This window comes from Ammodytes marinus, assembly GCF_949987685.1.
Source record: "Ammodytes marinus genome assembly, chromosome: 12".
Lineage (NCBI taxonomy): Eukaryota > Metazoa > Chordata > Actinopteri > Uranoscopiformes > Ammodytidae > Ammodytes > Ammodytes marinus.
In genome coordinates, this window is record NC_137216.1 from 31,485,684 (window position 1) to 31,508,208 (window position 22,525).

The 22,525-nt window shown below is 41.1% G+C and overlaps 1 protein-coding gene across 1 annotated transcript in view; it reads left to right on the top strand.

Moving 5' to 3' along the window:
* Positions 1-3,975: 3,975 nt before the first annotated feature.
* Positions 3,976-22,525, top strand: part of LOC307258681 (integral membrane protein 2B-like) — a 20,164-nt gene continuing 1,614 nt past the window's right edge. Inside the window, 9 exon segments of the mRNA XM_080038319.1 lie at positions 3,976-4,216; positions 14,442-14,576; positions 16,068-16,118; positions 17,663-17,731; positions 19,148-19,291; positions 20,531-20,641; positions 21,793-21,874; positions 21,877-21,927; positions 21,930-21,944. Of these exon segments, the coding sequence (XP_079894445.1) occupies positions 4,133-4,216; positions 14,442-14,576; positions 16,068-16,118; positions 17,663-17,731; positions 19,148-19,291; positions 20,531-20,641; positions 21,793-21,874; positions 21,877-21,927; positions 21,930-21,944 (742 nt within the window). The 5' untranslated portion in view covers positions 3,976-4,132.

The window sequence follows — 22,525 nt, forward strand, 5'->3', positions numbered from 1 at the left end:
GTATGGAGTGTGAGTTCTTAGGTTAAAAAAAAATGCAAAATATCCTTTTCTATGGAAGCCCAGAGCGGCCATGCTCATAGATGGTTTTTGATTCTGTTTTCATGAGTTTAATAATGTTTTATTTTTGCGGGAAAACTAATTTTGTTTCAGTTAATTTACCTTTTCTTTCTAGAATCAAGTCGTTAACCAATTTTATTTATTTTTTTTTTTTCTGATTTCAAAAATTAAATTAAAGCCCTACTTCACCCGTGGGAATATGAAGGTGTATTGAATTCTGAGATCCTATTTAGTATAAATGTGCAAAAAAAATTTAATCGGATCATCTTAGCCTGAGAAAAGGCAGAAAGAGTGTTTTATGGTCTCACTGTCTAACCCTACATTTTCCTTCTTGTGACATCACAGTAAGGGTCAGGATTAACAGGACAGCTGGGCCAAGGGAAGACTGAGGGAAGACTGAGGGAAGAAAAACCTCATTCATTATATTATAATAGTGATTTTATAATGATAAACGCTGGTTCCGTATGGGTGAAGTATCCCTTTAATAGAAAATATTTCTGTAAAAATCAGTGTCCCAAAGTTTGTATTTTTATTTCCATTTACTTGGTCATATTTTACGTATTTTCATTTTATTCTGAAATGAAACGACAGAAGTGACTTTTTCTGTCCGGCAGCTTTTTTAATTTATCTATTGGACGTTTGAAACCCATGTGAAAGTCTTAAAGAATGTTTAAAATATATCATTTATATAAACAGAGCTGTTAAGAGATTTCAAAAGATTATTTCAGCTTAAAACGGTTGTTCAATTTTAAAGCTACAGTGCGTAACTTCTGTCGCCCCCCTGAGGAATTCTGAGTAATTACAACAACACTATCGGTGCATCTACATGAGGTAAAGCCTTCAGTGATGACACATGGATTTTATACCTTCTGCTGTACGTCCAGGTTTTTTCTTAGCAGTAGAATCAACAACTGAAACATTTCTTGGGCTCTTCTTGGGGATTTTTCTGAGCTCCTGCACCAGTGTCAGGGGGGGGAGGGGGGAGCACCAGTTTGTAAACGCTGCCATACTGAGAAATACAGAGAGAGTTTTGTGGAGCTGATAATAGGCTTAATCAACTTTGTGTCAACTCGTTTGGCGATGGCTTGAATGTAACAGACATTATTCATGTGACAAAGTTACGCACTGTAGCTTTAAGGATTTAGTTTGAAAATGAACGTTCAGCTCTTGGTCTTTATTCCGTTATGTTTTAGTAGAAAAGGGCTGATTTCTAAACGAGACATTTGTCTATAAAAATAAAAGCTCAGAAACCCAGAGTCTGTTTTGTTCCATTCATTAAAGGGGTGTGTGTGTGCGTGTGTGTGTGTGTGTGTGTGTGTGTGTTCGCTTGTTGTCAAAATTAGTGAATATCTCCTCATGATCCGCTACCTGTCTGTACTGTGTGTGCTGAAAAAAAAGGTAAATACCCAGCCAAGGCTCTGTAAACTGGTATGTTGCCAGATACGGTGTGTGTGTGTGTGTGTGTGTGCCCTTTGTTTACATGCCAAGGAGACTGAAAGCAGTTGCTTGGGGACACAATACATTTGGGCGTCAAACATTTATTTTTCTGCATTCTGGTGAATTTAAATGAACCAATTTGTCCCTTTTCTGCATCAATTCATGTTGTATATGTCTTTATTTCTACGCATATGCCTTTACTGTGATATTTTTGAAGTATACTTTCACTTTTTTTCTTTTACTTTTAGAAAACATACGCCATACTTTCTCTCTCTTCCGTCCGCTCTGGCAACCCGACCTGGGTGTGAGTGGCCCCTGTGCTGACGTCACCATGACTCATCAAGGTGTCCGCAGGTAAAGGCCAGGACACACCAGCCCGATAACCGTCGTCAAAAAAAATGGAGTCGGCCGTTTTAGGAAGCTCCAGCTTCCCGTCGCTGCTAAAGAACACACCGAGACGACTGTTTATTTTCCGTACGCTCGCGTAGAGGTAGTAAAACAGGTACGTAATATAATGTAGGCCGACTTCAAAATAAAAGCACAGTTCCTTAACGTTCCTAGTCACACATCGCAGTAAACAGGTGAGTCAAAAAAAAATATATATATCTGAATATCTTGGGAAAAATCCATTCAGAAATTTAATTTTCATATTATGCTAGATTCATTACTCAAAGTGAAATATGTCAGGACACACACACACACATACATAAACATACACACACATAAACATACACACACACATAAACACACACACACAGGCTTTTTTTTGTTTTAATTTGAATGATTACGGCTTAAAGGTGCACCAATGAGGACATATTTATGAATGAGGATATTGATTTTAGCCAATAAATTACTTAAAATGTTACACAGTGTCCCTTTAAAGCTCATGGAATAAAAAATCCAGTATCTCAAAATATTAGAATATTCCATGAAACCAATTTGCAGAAATGTCATCCTTTTGAAAATGAGGTTTATTTAAGATTTTAGATTAATTGATAATTAACTTCATGTGAAATGGATCTAAAATATATGAAAGTTTAATTTTTTTTAGTTAAAATACAGATTTCTTTTAGACCTTTTCACCGATATTAAAATGTTTATTATGCACCAGTAGCAGGCTACACAATATGCTTTATTATGCAGCAGTGGGCAGGCTACACAATATGCTTTATTATGCAGCAGTGGGCAGGCTACACAATATGCTTTATTATGCACTAGGCAGGCTACACAATATGCTTTATTTTCAGCGGTATTTTATAAAATTATTATAGCCTATTTGATATAAATATGGTGAGTTATTCCTTTTTGTTATGTGTTGTTCACAAGTTGTTATTTGTCTGATTTATGAGACATTTTCTGCTTTAAAGGTGCAGTGTGTAATATGACATCATCAAGAAAGTTCTACAAAGTTCTAGAATGCAACGCTCCCTGGGTAACCCCAACCCTTTAGAATAATAACAGAAGCTACAGTGGCCTTCAAGGACAAGAACAATTCTAAATTTTAAACAATGCACCTGATGACATTCCAACTATGACACTTTCAAGATGGCGGCACTAGGCCTTGGTCCAAAATATGCAGAAATATGGACATATATGAGACCCTTTCTAAGGGAAAAAATTAAATAAAAATTTTCAGCTATTATGCACTAAATTAAACATACTTATAGATTTATAATTACTTTCTACAAAATCTGTTGGAAATAAAACCCAAAATTCTACACACTGCAGGTTTAAAATAATCCTGAAATGTATTTTAAGACCTGTACATAATGTATTTTTATTTCTAAAATCAGTGAATAAAGGCTGTATCCAAAATCGGTTTGGTAGAAACGTTGGACACTAATATGTTGTTGAAATGAAATAAAGATTTTAACTCAGGGGGCGTCCTTAGCTCAGTTCGTAGGGCGTCCCCCCCCCATGGGCCTCGGCCAGCAGCGGACCCGTGTTCGATTCCAGCCCGCGGTCGTTCTCTGCATGTCACTCCCCTCTCTGCCCCATTTCACCTCTGTCTCTACACTATCAATAAAGCATAAACTCTGGCTTCATCTAGAATTGTGCTTTTCTCAAAGAGCTGCAAATTTACACACAATTAGTAAAATATTCCCCCAAAAAGTTCTAATCCAAAGAAATAATTGTTTTAATGTCAGTAATCAACTGGCAATGTTTCGTGATGATATCTATAAGTATTATTATTATTTTTTATCATAGTCACCTGCAGTCTCTCGCCTAAAATTCACTTATTATTTTATTTTTAAACTTTATTATGCTATCCACGCAAATTTCTCAACTTGCAACTTTTAGCAACCAAGCCCTACGCCCATAGATGACTTTTTAATCATAAAATATCACAGGAAACAACATTTCTGTGTAAAATTGACCAAATGGGGATTTCCAATAATAGATTATTCAGTGAAATGTTGCCAGGTTTCGTTGGTAAAGCGACTGTGCTCTTACTTTGAAATCCATCCAGAAGTCGCTGCTGTATGTTACCAGCTACCTTCACCATAAGACCTCACGGGACACAGACGAGCGACTACTTTTTCTTTTCTTCGGTGCAGATTTTCTCTGTTTTTGTTCGTTTTTACGGCCTTTTTGCCGTGTTTTTTCGGTGTTTAAGTTTGTCGTCGGGCTTTCCAAGATGGTGAAAGTGTCTTTTAACTCCGCGCTGGGGCAGAAAGACGTGAAGAAAGACGCGGAAACTCTCATCCCCGAAGAGGACAAAGTGAGTAGAATATAAAATGGCTTACTGAGCTAACATGCTAATGTAGCTAACAACCGAAAGGAAAGGCTTGAAGAAGCTCGTTCGTTAAAAAAACAAACAGAAAAACTAATAAAAAAATACATTTAAATGCACTTTAAGTCTGTTTTTAACTCTTTTTGTCACTTTCACACGCTTTAAACAAGCCTAACTGCCGGGTTTATTCTGTTATTTATATATTTTAGTGTGTTTTGGCGACGGTACATTACGTTTTGTCCGACTACTTCCTTATATTTACTTCTCATTTTCACTGTTAAAGACAAATATTAGGACATTTCTGCACCTCTTTGTAAATGTATAAGTCTTTGATACAAGTTTCAAAGACGGTTTTTAGTCCATAATCTGGTTTTAAGTAGAATAATTAACCTTTTTTATTAAGGAAAACCGAGTTAAGAATTGAAAAATAAAATGTACAAATAAGAAGTATTATACCAAGGTTCGTTTGGTTATCCAACAACGTAGATTTAGTATGAAGTCAGATTTCAAATTTTATTTAATTTTTATGACATATGAGTGTCCAAAGATTTACGGAACATATTTCGGATACGGCGTTTTTTCACTTTATAAATAATGACAATTCTATTCTATCTACAGGTCTTAAAAATGCATTTTCATCATGTTTTTTACGAACAAAATGTCTCATAAATCAGACAGTGAACAACATATGAACAAATCCTTCTGTAATAACCTTCAGAATAGTGCTGAGAATGATTATGGAAAGTTTAGTTGATGTAAGTGATTTAGAAGTTGTAGATTTTTGGTTCAGAGTATCGAGAAGTAAAAAAACTAATGTTGAGATAATGTCCGTTAAAGATGGTTGTATAGGAGAAATATACAGACGCAAACAGACAAGGTTTAGTCAAATGAACACCTGAATGTACATGTTGGACCTTTGATTTATACTAGTATGAAAGAAACATTCTAGTCGCCCCACTAACTTGTTGTGCTTATAGATTGTATCATGTTGTTTCTACCAATAACTTTTTATGAGTTGACTGACATATTAACGGCCGTGTGTGTGTGTGTGTGTGTGTGTGTGTGTGTGTGTGTGTGTGTGTGTGTGTGTGTGTGTGTGTGTGTGTGTGTGTGTGTGTGTGTGTGTGTGTGTGTGTGTGTGTGTGTGTGTGTGTGTGTGTGTGTGTGTGAGAGAGAGAGAGTGTGTTGACATATTAAATGCTGTGTGTGTGTGTTGACATAATAACTGCCGTGCGTGTGTGTGTGTAATAATAATTTGCTGATGGCTGCCAGACCCACTGTAGCTATAATAGATCTGAATGTGAGACCAACGTTCAGTGTATTAGTGAAGGTTCTGTAGTAGTGAATAGCAGATGGATCCACATTAACCTTCTCTTGGCCAGAACCCAAAATAATGAAACGTTTGACCGAAGGCTAAATACCAAATGCAGTTATTTTTCTAGTAGATTTTTCATTTGTTTTGCCAATTTTGTTTGGCTAAAATGTGCTTTTTTTAACTTAAATAATTACAAAACTGCAATTTTGTGATTATTACTGTAAACTGGCATTATTGCTTTAAACAGGCATGTTGCTACGGTGGCCACTTTGTTTACACACCAGTTTACAGAGTCTAGGCTGTGTATTAACACTGGATTTCTTTTCAGCACACACACAGTACAGACAGGTAGTGGATCATGAGGAGATATTCACTGATTTAGACAAAGAGTGATTTGGACAACAAGCGTTCTCCAGAATCACTGACTGCACCTTTTAAACTAACACACAAACAAAAGACAAAATAAAAAGTCAACGAGGTGTCATGTAGGTCCCTTCAGGTCTGTTATATAGTCCAGGAAAGGCTGACATGTCTGTTTAAACTTCTCTGCTTTCCCTGAAATCTCATAACGGATTTTCTCCATATATAGAGTACTAGAGAACTCCATGAGCCACATATCGAAGCAGGGGGCTATCTCCTCATTCCAAACCTGAAGAATCATTTGATCACACGTGTTAAGCCCGTATCTCACTGGGCTGCGACTGTTTGTGACAAGTTGGAGACTGCATTCTGGAGGGAGTCTCTAAACTGTCTCCAAACGTTCGCGGAGGTCTCAATTTCCTCGCATGAGTCGCAGAGCCGCGCAGTCCTGTCGCATGAATTTTGAAAATGTTCAAAAAAAGTGTGCGACAAATCTGTCTCAAAACAGTCTCAGAGTGGTCGCAGGTGTCTCCAACGCGTCGCAAACCCTTCTCAATTTAGTTTCTGCGAGTCAGAAAGTGCGAGCAATGTGACATAACTTTGCGAGGGGTTGGCGACTTATGAAACTAAATTGCGACTGATTTGAGACAAAAATTAGACGGTCGTGCGACGTTCGCGAGACATTAATGCGACCTCCTGGCAAGTGTTGGGCAGGACATTCGCAAACGTGTCGTGAGGAACCAACTCAGTGAGACTGCAAGTGAAATTTGTCGCTAATTTGCATGTTTGGTCGCAATTTTCTGTCTCCAACTTGTCGCACACTGTCGCAGCCCAGTGAGATGGGGGCTTTACTATTTGATCTATTCGTCAAAAACACAATTGTTTGGTAAGAAAAAATCGTCTTTTTAACTTATTGGCAAAGTGCTTTTTTCGGACAGATTATTTGGTAAAGAAACATTGTGTGCGTCCCTAGTATAGCAGGTGAACAGGGAAAGTATTGTCCCTGACTTACAGTGGGAGAGTTTGTGATTTATTATGAACGTTTTGAAGTGTTAGAATGTGAAGTGTGGAAGCAGGAAGAGAGATAGTGAGTGAGTGAGTGTTCCTGTTTGGTAACTGTGGCTGCTGACTGCAACATGTTTAACACACACAGAGACAGACAGACAGACAGACAGACAGACAGACAGACAGACACAGACACGCATAGACACAGAGAAAGACACACACTGAGAGAGAGACACACAGACAAACACACACACACACACGCATAGAGACAGAGAAAGACACACACGGAGAGAGAGACACACACACGCACGCACACACAGACCACATGCACACAGCGACACACACACTCCCACCATGCACATAAACGCTCACACACTGTAACACACACACACTATTTTACTCACACACACACCACATTCACACAGACAACATAAACACACACACACTCCCCCATCTCTCTGTAGTTTCTTTCTCAGATTCAGAAACATACACACACACACACCACATTCTCACACACACACACACACACACTGTATCACACACACACACACACACACACACACACACACACACACACACACACACACACACACACACACACACACTGTATCACACACACACACACACACACACACACACACACACACACACACACACACACACACACACTCCCCCTTCTCTCTTATCTTTCTAATCGGAGCTTAATGTTCTTTCTTGTACTTGGTGCAAACTCAGCGGATTCTTCTTCATTTTGTTAAAAAGGGATTTTCCTCCAAGTCTCTCCATCTGCCGCTTGTTAACCGACCCTCCAAAACCGCCTCACATTGTCTATTAAGGCCAGGACACACCGGCCCGATAATCGCCGTCGTAGAGTTTTGTCTATTATATGTTGTACAGTAGAGCAGGGCCTCATGGAATTAGTTTTCTTGTTTAATTTATTTATTGGATTTTATAATTTTTATGGACAACAAGAACAAACACAAGGAACAACTGTCTCTGAGTCCAAATGGAATCAAAATATATCATGAGAAAATTAAATAATAATAATAATAGGCTTTTATACACAAATGTGTAGAAATATAGGGGAGAGTGGCCTAAGTTGTGCAACTTTTCACTCAAAGTGACTTTAAAGTAAGGCCTTGACAGTAAAGTCTCCAACTCAAATATGTACATATATTTCAGGGTGTTGTGCATCCCTGGCAATAAAAACTTTGGATCTGGAATAAACTGTTGAAGAAATATAGCTGTTCACATAGACATCTCCCAAAATCAACACAACAGACTGAACACTATGCAGTCTGAATGTTATTATAAACACAGGGCTGCTCTGTTTAGTAATTATCTACACCACACCCAATCTGATACAGCCAGACAAAGGGATACTACTGCCAGCGTTTATATAATCAATACGGGGGCTGCCAAGTCTGATTAAAGGGGCTACGAGGAACTTTCACTTTCTTCAATCTAGAAAAATGATAAATAAATAAATGTATTAATACTACAATCTGTTACAAGAAAATCTCCTGCTTTAAAGGAATACTTCCCCCATACAGAACCAGCGTTCTATCATTATAAAATAACTATTATAATATAATGAATGAGGTTTTTCTTCCCTCAGTCTTCCCTTGGCCCAGCTGTCCTGTTAATCCTAACACTACATGTTTACTAGTGTGATGCCACACATGGTAAAATGTAGGGTTAGACAGTGAGACCATAAAACACTCTTTCTGCCTTTTCTCAGGCTAGGATGAACCGATTTCAAAAAAATTTGCACATTTATACTACACAGGATCTCAGAGTTCAATACACCTTCATATTCCCACCGGTAAAGTAGGTACCTACATGTTACTAATATGACATATATTTATAATGATAGAACGCCGGTTCCGTATGGGTGAAGTAGAAATAATTTAAACTTGTACTTGATAAAATGTATTTATTAAAGATAATTCAGAGAGAGAGAGAGAGAGAGAGCGAGACAGAGAGAGAGAGAGAGAGAGAGAGAGAGAGAGAGAGAGGGGGGGGGGGGATGACCTGCAGTAAAGGTCCACGGGTCGGATTTGAACCCGCGACCACTGCAACGAAGGCCGGAGCCAATATGGTACACGCTCTATCCACTACACCACCGGAGCGCCCCCGATAAAATGTATTTAGAGCTTCACTCACTAATTTAATTTAGTTTCTATTTGTGGAGAAACGTCTGAAAATAACCTGCAGACAGATCAAGGTTAGAACACCTGAGCTTATGTCTCAGCACATTAACACCTCACACACACACACACACACACACACACACAGTCACACACACACACACTAAACCGTGTCAGAAACCACACACTTCATTCGGTTCTAAACATAAACACACAAACACCGAGACACAGACAAGAGAGATATACACACACACACACACACACACACACACTCACTCACTCACACACACACACACACACACACACACACACACACACACACACACACACACACACACACACACACACACACACACACACACACACACACACACACACACACACACACACACACACACACACACACACACACACACACACACACACACTCTAGCTGCAGCTGTCAGTGGGTTAAAGTTGTCTGACTGAACCAGATTAAATCAACTTCATCTTCACCACAGCAGCAGAACAGAGGAAGTACAGGGCCGATGCACCACAGAGATAAAACTGTCTGTCTGTCTGTCTGTGTGTGTGTCTGTCTGTCTCTCTGTGTGTGTCTGTCTGTCTGTGTGTGTGTGTGTCTGTCTCTCTGTGTGTGTGTGTGTCTGTGTCTGTCTGTGTGTGTCTGTCTGTCTGTGTGTGTGTGTGTGTCTGTTTCTGTCTGTCTGTCTCTCTGTCTGTCTGTGTCTGTCTGTGTGTGTGTGTGTATCTGTGTGTGTCTGTCTGTGTGATATTAACGTCAGGAGAATCTGCTATAGTCCTTAACACTGAAATTCTGCACAGTAAAAGATAAACTGTGTCTGTCTGTGTCTCTCTGTGTGTCTGTTTCTGTCTGTCTGTGTCTCTGTCTGTCTGTGATATTGGCACAGACAGACAGACAGACAGACTTGTGGCATTAAGCACGTATTCTTCACACTAATTTCTTTCTACGTGTTTTTTAACATTCTATATTGGAGCAACTGCAACGAGACACATTTTAATTTTTTTTCTTGAATTTCTGGTTCTGAAAAAGGCAAAGTTATTTTATTCACCCAAATGATTGGTCATAGGGTGTGTGTGTGTGTGTGTGTGTGTGTGTGTGTGTGTGTGTGTGTGTGTGTGTGTGTGTGTGTGTGTGTGTGTGTGTGTGTGTGTGTGTGTGTGTGTGTGTGTGTGTGTGTGTGTGTGTGTGTGTGTGTGTGTGTGTGTGTGTGTGTGTGTGTGTGTGTGTGTGTGTGTGTGTGTGTGTGTGTGTGTGTGTGTGTGTGTGTGTGTGTGTGTGTGTGTGTGTGTGTGTGTGTGTGCGTGCGTGCCCTGAACTATAAATGTACCTGTGTTAGTAGAGGAGCTGTATTCAGTCTTTTCGAAGGTGATGAAACACTGGATCTGTATTTACTCTGAGGCAGCCGGAGGAATCTTTACTAAGACGCGACGACAGCGTGAAGCCGTATCTATATGTGAAACTGAAACCTGATGGACACATTTCATTTTTTATTTTTTTTCCCGTGAGGTCTTATGGTGAAGATAGCTGGTAACATTCAGCAGCGACTTCTGGCTGGATTTCAAAGTAAGAGCACAGTCGCTTTACCAACGAAACCTGGCAACATTTCACTGAATAATCTATTATTGGAAATCCCCATTTAGTCAATTTTACACGGAAATGTAGTTTCCTGTGATGTTTTATGATTAAAAACGTCATCTATGGGCGTACGGCTTGGTTGCTAAAAGTTTCAAGTTTAGAAATTTGCGTAGATAGCATAATAAAGTTTAAAAATAAAATAATAAGTGCATTTTAGGCGAGACACTGCAGGTGAATATGATAACAAATAATAATAATACTTATAGATATCATCACGAAACATTGCCAGTTGATTACTGACATTAAAACAATTATTTCTTTGGATTAGAATTTTTTTGGGGGAATATTTTACTAATTGTGTGTAAATTTGCAGCTCTTTGAGAAAAGCACAATTCTAGATGAAGCCAGAGTTTATGCTTTATTGATAGTGTAGAGACCGAGTTGAAATGGGGCAGAGAGGGGAGTGACATGCAGAGAACGACCGCGGGCTGGAATCAAACCCGGGTCCGCTGCTGGCCGAGGCCTATGGGGGGGGGGGGGGGGGGGACGCCCTACCAACTGAGCTAAGGGCGCCCCCCCGCGTGTGTGTGTCTCTCTGCCTGTGTGTGTGTGTCTCTCTGCCTGTGTGTGTGTGTGTCTTTGACTGTGTGTGTGTGTCTTGCTGCTTCTGCTTGTAAAGGATTATAGTTTTAATCAGTCGATGGAGACTGAGCCCTTTAGCTTTAGCGTTAGCTCACAGCGGCCGACGGCTAAAACCCAAGAGAAGAAAGATTAACAATGGACAGATAGACCACCTCCTGTGTGTGTGTTTCTGTGTGTGTGTGTGTGTGTGTCTGTGTCTTTCTCTGTGTGTCTGTGTTTCTGTGTGTGTGTCTCTGTGTGTGCGTGTGTGTGTCTGTGTCTTTCTCTGTGTGTGTGTGTGTGTGTGTGTCTCTCTCTGTGTGTGTGTGTGTGTGTGTGTTGTATGTGTGTCTCTCTCTCTCTCTCTCTCTCTGTCTCTGTCTCTGTCTCTGTGTGTGTGTGTCTCTGTCTTACGCTCCAGCCATTAGTTAATTAATCAATTACTCCATCTAAAGATACATTTGAAACCAAACACATTCTTCAGCGTTATGTCACAAACAATGGTCAACAGAAGATCTTTGTCTAGATGAAAATACTAGACATTTGAAAACTAACTTCTAGCTCTCGGAAAATTACAATTTCTGCAATTTTCTGGCATTTTCAATTGGTCTAAACAAGCACAGAGAGAAAGTAATAGTCAGATAATTTAATAGTTATTTTCAGCCCCAGTTTGTGTAAACAGTTTTTTCTTGAGTTGCAAAATATTCCCCGATTTTTGTTTTGAGTTCAGTTTCAGAAATTTAAATTTTTACTTGTTGACATTTTAGAACTTCGTTGTGGTTTAGTTTATTTGTTTGCAATTTGCATCGAGATTTGAATAATATAAAAACACACACACACACACACACACACACACACACACAGAGACACACACACACACACTCACACACACACACACACACACACAGACACACACACACACACTCACACACACACACCTTCTACACCAGAGGATGGAGTTTCATTTGGACTGAAACTAAAACCTCTGAACTGGACATCGATACTCTCCTAGTGTTTCCACAGAGAGAGACACACACATTGAGACACACACACACACACACACACACACACACACACACACACACACACACACACACACACACACACACACACACTCACACTCACACTCACACTCACACTCACACTCACACTCACACTCACACACTCAACCCCAACCAATTTCTGACAGTGGCATCGGCAAACAAATGCATGTTGTGCCGTAACAAAGCAGATTATCCTTGTGTTAGCAGCATGTTCCAGCATTCATTATATTTTTTTTAAGATATTTTTTTGTTATTTTTATGCTTTATTGATAGTGTAGGGACAGAGTTGAAATGGGGCAGAGAGGGGAGTGACATGCAGAGAACGACCGCGGGCTGGAATTGAACCCGGGTCTGCTGCTGAGGGGGACGCCCTACCAACTGAGCTAAGGGCGCCCCCCCCCCACTAATTATACTTTTGCCCGTGGAAAGGCAAACTGAACCAGACTACAGCTCAGTGGGAACTGAGCTCAGGCCGTTTCTCATGGGTCAACTCTCTATAACTTCCTCTTCTGTGTTCTCTGAAGTTCTGACTTCCCCATTTCTCCTTCCCTGGAAGTTCAAAAGGGGGTGTGTGTGTGTGTGTGTGTGTGTGTGTGTCTTTGTCAGTGTTTGTGTGTGTTTGTCTCTCTCTCTCTCTCAGTGTGTGTGTGTGTCTCTGTCTCTCTGTCTCTCTCTCTCTCTCTCTCTCTCTCTCTGTGTCTGTCTGTCTCTCTCTGTCTGTCTATCTCTCTCTGTGTGTGTCTCTCTCTCTGTCTCTCTCTCTCTCTCTCTCTCTCTCTCTCTCTCTCTCTCTCTCTCTCTCTCTCTCTCTCTCTCTCTCTCTCTCTCTCTCTGTGTGTGTTTGTATAGTGACTATAGCAAAGCTTGACTCAGCAGAAACGACCACACAGTAACAGCTGATGGAGAGAATCTTCAGGAAATGTTTTTCAGTCAAACACGAGTTGAACATTCAACATGGCTGCTCATCTTGGTTCCTCCTCTCGTAACATGAGGTCAAACGGGAAGCTGACTGCTGCACTTTCCTCCATGGTTTTATCTGCTTTGTTTTCATTTCAGTTAAAACGCTGAGTCATTCTGCACACACACGTCTGTGGTGAAGTGTGTCGGGCGGTCGTCCACTGGGTTACAGGGTCGGTGGTTCGATCCCCCGTCTCCCCGCCACATGTCCAAGTGTCCCTGTGTGTGTGTGTGTGTGTGTGTGTGTGTGTGTGTGTGTGTGTGTGGTGAAGTGTGTAGGGCGGTCGTCCACTGGGTTACAGGGTCGCTGGTTCGATCCCCCGTCTCCCCGCCACATATCCAAGTGTCCATGGGCAAAGAGACACTGAACCCCACATTGCTCCCGATGGTTCAGAGAGCGCCTTGCATGGCTGCTACTGCCATCGGTGTGTGTGTGTATGAATGGGTGAATGTGGTAAGAATTGTAAAGCGCTTTGGGGCTGAGAAAATAGGCTAAAAGGGCTGTGTAAGTCAAGTCTATTTACCAAAAGGTGGAGTCAGTCGGTTCTGGAGAGTCCAGTGACTTGCCGATCAACTCGCCCTTCACATCATTTTACTGGTTATGTTGAACCCTGTGCTTGATGATAAATCAGTTATGGCTGTATTATTTGGCACAGATATTATATCCATTCTACCTGTATAAACACACTCGCACTCACTCACTCACACTCACTCACTCACTCACTCACTCACTCACTCACTCACTCACTCACTCACTCACTCACTCACTCACTCACTCACTCACTCACTCACTCACTCACTCACTCACTCACTCACTCACTCACTCACTCACTCACACACTCACTCACACACACTTTAAACCATCTAACCCCCTCTCTCTCCCTGTGTTAGGATGTGGAAGTGGCCCTTTCTCCACTCTCACACACACACACACACACACACACACACACACACACACACACACACACACAGTGCCCCTCTAACCCCCCCCCTCTCTCTCTCTCCCTGTGTTAGGATGTGGAAGTGGCCCTTTCTCCACTCTCACACACACACACACACACACACACACACACACACACACACACACACACACACACACACACACACACACACACACACACACAGTGCCCCTCTAACCACCCCTCTCTCTCTCTCCCTGTGTTAGGATGTGGAGGTGGCCCTTGGACCCCGGCCCGCCCAGTCCCGTGCCTGGTGTTGGTGCATGTGTCTGGGCCTCGCGCTCATGCTGAGCGGGGTGGTGGTGGGAGGGGCATATCTCTACCGCTACTACGTCCTGGAGGTAAGAAGACTGTGTGTGTGTGTGTGTGTGTGTGTGTGTGTGTGTGTGTGTGTGTGTGTCTGTAACTGTGTGTTTGTGTGTGTAACTGAGTGTGTGTGTGTGTGTGTGTGTGTGTGTGCATAATATTCAATTATGCGTCTGTCTGTCTCTGTCTGTCTGTTTGTGTGTGAGAGACAGCTGATTGAGTGTGTGTGTCTATGTCTGTCTGTCTGTCTGTGTGTGTGTCTGTCTCTGTGTGTGTGTCTCTGTCTCAGAGTTAATATGAATTTATTTTAAGTGTGTTAAGAAAACAACAAAACGATTACTTTCGCTTTTCCTCCTCTGTCCCTTAGCCCTAACACACAGTCGTATGAATACACAGGACACACACACACACACACACTCGGAGACACACACACACACACACTCGGAGACACACACAGACACACACACACACACACACACCTTTATAAAACACTGTAAGGTTCAGAGCAGTGAGAATAATTTTCTCAGACGGGAGCGAGAGCCTGAAATATGAACGACATGTTGCAGCAGAACAAGCAGCCGACATGTTGGAACAGGTTCTTAAACTGACTGAACCTTCCAGGGGTGTGTGTGTGTGTGTGTGTGTGTGTGTGTGTGTGTGTGTGTGTGTGTGTGTGTGTGTGTGTGTGTGTGTGTGTGTGTGTGTGTGTGTGTGTGTGTGTGTGTGTGTGTGTGTGTGTGTGTGTGTGTGTGTGTGTGTGTGTGTGTGTGTGTGTGTGTGTGTGTGTCTCTCTCTCTCTCTCTCTCTCTCTGTGTGTGTGTGTGTGTGTTTGTGTCTGTCTGAATGTGTGTGTGTGTGTGTGGCTTTTATGAAAATACATGAAAACTAAACTGTGTCAACATGAAACTGAACTTAAAGCTTGGGGTGGAGAATTTGGGGAGAAAGTAGCAGTTGGGATTTATTTTTTATTAATTTTTTAGAATCGAAGCCTCGCTCTGATTGGTCAAAGTGTACCGCTTATGTTAATTTTGACCAATCAGAAATCACATACCTCAGCTTTAACTGGAAGGCTATTAAAGTTGGTTATTTTGTGATGAGCTAACTTTCTTCAACATTTTATTTAAAATTTAAATTTTTTCATAAATAGTTAAATAACACAATTTTTATTTATTTTATTAACCTTTATTTATACAGGTAAAATCTCATTGAGACCCAGGGTCTCATTTACAAGAGAGTCCTGTTCAGGTAGGCATCAGCAGCAACACAAAGTTACAGACTAACTAAACATACAGGAGACACAACACAGAACACAAACGGTAAAATAACGCAGTACAAAGGGCAAAGAACAAGTTAAGTACAAGTTAAGTTATGTACAAGTGCAGACCCCCATGGACTGTCTCAACACAATTGCTGCATAACAATGTTCATTCTGCACAGTATAAATGTATTAAATTATTCATAATGCAGAAAGTTTCCATAATAATAATACTAATAATATTAATAATTATAATACATTTTGTTTAAAGGCTCTCAAGGACACCATACACTCATATAAATATCCAGAACAATCAATGGAGGTAAGGAACAGTTGAATTAAAAACAGATAAAATAAAGTGGGCAATGGATGGAGGTGATGTGGTGAAAAGTCAAGTCAACTCTTATTTCTATAGCACATTTATAACAGCATTCCAGAGCAGAGTTCGTTTACATGTGTCAACCCCAGCTACGGGATTGACACATGATCCTATGAAGTATAAATGTGCTAACATTTTAGAAATCGCTTCATCTTAGCCTGAGAAAAGGCAGAGAGAGTGTTTTATGGTCTCACTGTCTAACCTTTTTCCTTGTGTGACATCACATTGTAAAATGTAGGGTTAGGATCAGTGTTGGGAATAACGCCGTTTAAAATAACGGCGTTAGGTAACGCCGTTCTTTTTTCAGTAACGGGGTAATCTAACTAATTACTTTTTCCGTCGTTACAACGCCGTTATCGTTACTGAACGTTAAATGCGGTGCGTTACTGTGAATTGATTGAATAAACTGTGTAATCCGAACGCACCCCTGGCTCCATACTACACAAACTGCTAGAAAGGAGACCGGTGGGTTAACAACAAGATAAGCGATTGTTATTTCTTATACTGTTTTAAGATGTGTTTTATTCAGTGTGGATGACATTATAACTGTCAGTTAGCGCCGTCACGTCAGTCAGCCGGAGCGCCTGTTTAGTGAAGTTTCTTTTTCTTTCTCTCTCTGTTGTGTGAGTGCGTGTGCGTTGCCGCAGTAACCACCTATCAATCCACGGTTGAAACGTGCTCTCCCTGAGTTTGTTTGCATCGCCCTTGTGAGTAAGTGCATGGAGTTTCCCGATCTCTATAAATTATAATTTATGCACGTTATTAAACAGCCGCGATTCGCCGGTTGCAACAACTGTTTAGCGTGTCATCATTAGCCGAATATTGCTACTGTTATTTTCCTGGGATCTGTATGCTGCTGTGCATGTTAAAGAAGGAAATAGGCTAAACATAGGATAAATCCTTACTCCTCCTCTCATCGTCTCATGCTTCATAGTCTGACGTTTTTGGCCTTCAGTGATAGCAGATCAGCATGGTACATTCAGCAGTTTCCTCTACTACTTTTGTTGAGAACGAAATAGGCTAGGCCTACTTGAAGTGCAGGATAAACCTCTTGCTGTCTGTTGATGTGCAATACATATTGAAGGTTATGTAGCCTACAAGTAGGCCTACCTGTCTGTTCTACTCATTTCAACTGACTTGTGAAAACTGCTCAGAAAAATCCAAATTTGTTGACAATTTTTTTTTTTTTTTACAGTAGGCTAACGCAAATAGTTACTTTCCCTGGTAACTAGTTACTTCTATTATAAAATAATTCAGTTACTAACTCAGTTACTTTTTGGAAAAAGTAGTGAGTAACTATAACTAATTACTTTTTTAAAGTAACGTTCCCAACACTGGTTAGGATTAACAGGACAGCTGGGCCAAGGGAAGACTGAGGGAAGAAAAACCTCATTCATTATATTATAATAGTGATTTTATAATGATAAAATGCCGGTATATGCTGATATATGCCTGTCTGTAATCGTGTATTTTCTTCTTCTGTGCAGGATGCCCAGGTGTTTGTCTGCGGAGTGAACTATCGCGAGGAAGACTTCATGATCCGGGAGGAAGAAGAGGTCAAACTTCTTAAAATAATTATTCTCAAGAGGTTTTAATCATATTTGAGCTAAAACATGTTTAATTTAGAAATGTATTTTGTTTCGGGCTCCAGTGATGAATTAGTTGGAGAATCTTAAAGGTGCAGTGTGTAATATGACATCATCAAGAAAGTTCTACAAAGTTCTAGAATGCAGCGCTCCCTGGGTAACCCCAACCCTTTAGAATAATAACAGAAGCTACAGTGGCCTTCAAGGACAAGAACAATTCTAAATTTTAAACAATGCACCTGATGACATTCCAACTATGACACTTTCAAGATGGCGGCACTAGGCCTTGGTCCAAAATATGCAGAAATATGGACATATATGAGACCCTTTCTAAGGAAAAAATAATAATTAAAATCATTTTTTTCAGCTATTATGCACTAAATTAAATGTACTTATGGATATTATAATTACTTTCTACAAAATCTGCTAGGAAATAAAACCCAGAATTCTACACACTGCAGGTTTAAAGGAAGAAAAGAGAAATTACTACTATTGTTATAAATAGTGGATTATAGGATGAGTTGAGACACAAGTGTAAATGTTTTGTGTAGGCCAGACATCTTGCTTAGTATTACTGTTCTATATATTGTTCTGAACTTTATATTGTTCCCAGAAGCTTCCTGCAGTGGTCGCGGGTTCGAATCCGACCCGTGGGCCTTTACTGCAGGTCATCCCCCCTCTAGTATAGTATATATAATATAAATCTGTCCCCTCCATAAAGTAATAATAATATAAATTTGTATATAATTGTCTGAACTGGTTGTTTGTCCCTCCAGGTATATGTGTTATTCTATGTATACTAGGGCTGGGTATCGTCAAGGACTTCGCGATACGATACGTATCACGATACACTGGTCACGATACGATATATCACGATATATTGCGTATCTTGATATATCACGATATATTGCGTATCTTGATATATCACGATATATTGCGATATTCCATAAACAAGTTGCCTTGTCAAACATAACAGCACAATATATTGATAATTGCACAGACAAATGAAGTCAAAACTATTTCATTCACAACTTCCTTTACTATTTTCTTCCTTTTTTTTTTGGTTTTGGCAAATGATCAAACACTGCTGCAGCTGCTTAACATCAAAATAACAAATCCAATTCACTCTTGTACTAACTGTACAAGACACACTGAAAATGAAAACACATCAGTGTGCTTTTGTGACACAGTGAATCTTAAGTGTTCTCAGCCCTAGATATGTCTCAACTGTGTATATTGTCCCTTCCAGGTAGCCATAGAGTCTGAGGCGACACACACACACACACACACACACTCACTCACACACACACACACACACACACACACACACACACACACACACACACACACACACTCTAACTTTAGCCTGTGTGTTGTCCCGTCCAGGTAGAGTCCGGATCGCGTCACCTCGCCCTGAGACTCGAGGAGCGGATCAGGATCCTGGAGGAAGAGCAGGTGGAACTCATCAACGTCCCCGTGCCCGAGTTCGACGAGGGAGACCCGGCTGACATCGTACATGACTTCCAGAGGGTAAGACAGGCTGACATCGTACATGACTTCCAGAGGGTAAGACAGGCTGACAGACAGACAGGCAGGGAGGGAGGGAGATAGACAGACAGACAGGGAGGGAGGGAGGGAGGGAGACAGACAGGCAGGGAGGGAGACAGGGAGGTAGGGGGGGAGGGAGGGAGGCAGGGAGGGAGGGAGGGAGACAGAGTTTGACGAGGGAGACCCGGCTGACATCGTACATGACTTCCAGAGGGTAAGACAGGCTGACAGACAGACAGGGAGAGAGGGAGGAAGGGAGGGAGGCAGGCAGACAGGCGGATAGACAGACAGACAGACAGACAGACAGACAGACAGACAGGGAGAAAGGGAGGGAGGGAGGGAGAGAGAGGCAGGCAGGCAGACAGACAGTCTGACATCGTACATGACTTCCAGAGGGTAAGACAGGCTGATAGACAGACAGACAGGCAGGGAGGGAGGGAGGGACACAGGGAGGGAGGGAGGGAGACAGAGTTTGATGAGGGAGACCCGGCTGACATCGTACATGACTTCCAGAGGGTAAGACAGGCTGACAGACAGACAGGGAGAGAGGGAGGAAGGGAGGGAGACAGGCAGGCAGACAGGCGGATAGACAGACAGACAGACAGACAGACAGACAGACAGGGAGAAAGGGAGGGAGAGAGAGGCAGGCAGGCAGACAGACAGACAGACAGACAGACAGACAGACAGACAGACACTCCCTGATTCTGGAGAAATGAAAAGCATGAGCACTAAACAGAGTTATTATGTTGAAATGAATGTCAGGCTGCATTCATGTTAGGACTTACTTAAAGGCCTACTTCACCGGTTGGAATATGAAGGTGTATTGAACTCGGAGATCCTATTTAGTATAAATGTGCAAAAAAAATTAAATCGGATCATCTTAGCCTGAGAAAAGGCAGAAAGAGTGTTTTATGGTCTCACTGTCTAACCCTACTGTGACATCACAGTAAGGGTCAGGAATAACAGGACAGCTGGGCCAAGGGAAGACTGAGGGAAGAAAAACCTCATTCATTATATTATAATAGTGATTTTATAATGATAGAACGCTGGTTCCGTATGGGTGAAGTATTCTTTAATTTATTTAATAAAAAAAATCTTTATAACATTGTAATTGAATGTACATGTTGTGTTTCTCCCCCAGAGGCTGACAGCTGAATGTACATGTTGTGTTTCTCCCCCAGAGGCTGACAGCTGAATGTACATGTTGTGTTTCTCCCCCAGAGGCTGACAGCGTACCTGGACCTGAGTCTGAACAAGTGTTACGTCATTCCTCTGAACACCTCCATCGTCATGCCGCCCAGAGACCTGCTGGAGCTGCTCGTCAACGTCAAGGTAACCATTCATATAACATTAATAATAAGGCCTTTTATAGGTGTCAAAATGTCTGTACCTTGTTTGACCATTTTTCTTATGCATTTATCCTTCAGGCTGGTACCTACCTCCCCCAGTCTTTTTTTAATGTAACTGTTTAATAACACTATAATCCTATATTGTATTGTTTTAATATTTCTTCAGTCTGGGACCTACCTGCCCCAGTCTTACCTATAAACTATCATTATATACCTGTTTACTGATGCCTCCTCTATGTCTCTCCCCCAGGCCGGTACCTAATCCTCCCCAGTCTATAAACCAGTCTAACTATTATCCCTCTATCTCCCAGGCCGGTACCTATCTCCCCCAGTCTAACCTTCATATACTCTCTCTCTCGTCTCTCTCTCTCTCTCTCTCTCTCTCTCTCTCTCTCTCTCTCTCTCCCAGTCTATAAACCAGTCTAACTATTATCTCTCTCTCTCTCCCCCAGGCTGGTACCTACCTCCCCCAGTCTAACCTTCATATACTCTCTCTCTCTCTCTCTCTCTCTCTCTCTCTCTCTCTCTCTCTCTCTCTCTCTCTCTCTCTCTCTCTCTCTCTCTCCCCAGTCTATTAACCAGTCTAACTATTATCTCTCTCTCCCCCAGGCTGGTACCTACCTCCCCCAGTCTATTAAACTCCTATGTTATGGTTATTCCCCCAGGCTGGTACCTACCTCCCTCAGTCTATTAAACTCCTATGTTATGGTTATTCCCCCAGGCTGGTACCTATCTCCCTCAGTCTATTAAACTCCTATGTTATGGTTATTCCCCCAGGGCTGGTACCTATCTCCCTCAGTCTATTAAACTCCTATGTTATGGTTATTCCCCCAGGCTGGTACCTACCTCCCCCAGTCTATTAAACTCCTATGTTATGGTTATTTCTTCAGGCTGGTACCTACCCTGCCTCAGTCTATTAAACTCCTATGTTATGGTTATTTCTTCAGGCTGGTACCTACCTCCCCCAGGTCTAACCTTCATATTCTCTCTCTCTCTCTCTCTCTCTCTCTCTCCCCCAGGCTGGTACCTACCTGCCTCAGTCTATTATAAACTCCTATGTTATGGTTATTCCCCCCTGGCTGGTACATGCCTCCCTCAGTCTATTAAACTCCTATGTTATGGTTATTCCCCCAGGCTGGCACCTACCTCCCCCAGTCGTACCTGATCCATGAGGACATGGTCGTGACGGAGCGCCTGGAGCATGTGGACCAGCTGGGTATTTCATCTACAACCTCTGCCGCGGGAAAGAAGACACCTTCAAGCTGCAGCGCCGGACCGCATACTGGGTAGGACTCCATTATATACACCATCAGTATTTATATATTTTTATTTTATTTGTTTATTTTATTTTATTTTATTTTATTTTATTTTATTTTATTTATTTTATTTTATTTTATTTTATTTTATTTTATTTTATTTTATTTTATTTTATTTTATTTTATTTTATTTTATTTTATTTTATTTTATTTTTATTTTTATTTTTATTTAATTTTATTTTATTTTATTTTATTTTATTTTATTTTTACAGACAGACAGACAGACTATGACCAAAGAAAAGAAAATATATTTCTTGGTGTATACACTGTAATGGTGTCTGTCCATTATATACACCATTAATATATTTTAATTTCTTTGATCAAAGTACAAAAGCACATTTAGCTCCTCTCCTTAAAACAACATGTATTATAGTAAATAATCGCTACAGTGTTTTAGTAAAGGTTTTTTTTATATACTTTTAATGTCCACACTGGAGACAGACAGACAGACAGTCAGACAGATGGACAGATAGACAAATAGACAGACAGACAGACAGTCAGACAGATGGACAGACAGGACAGTGTATTAATCAGTTTCATTGTGAGACAGA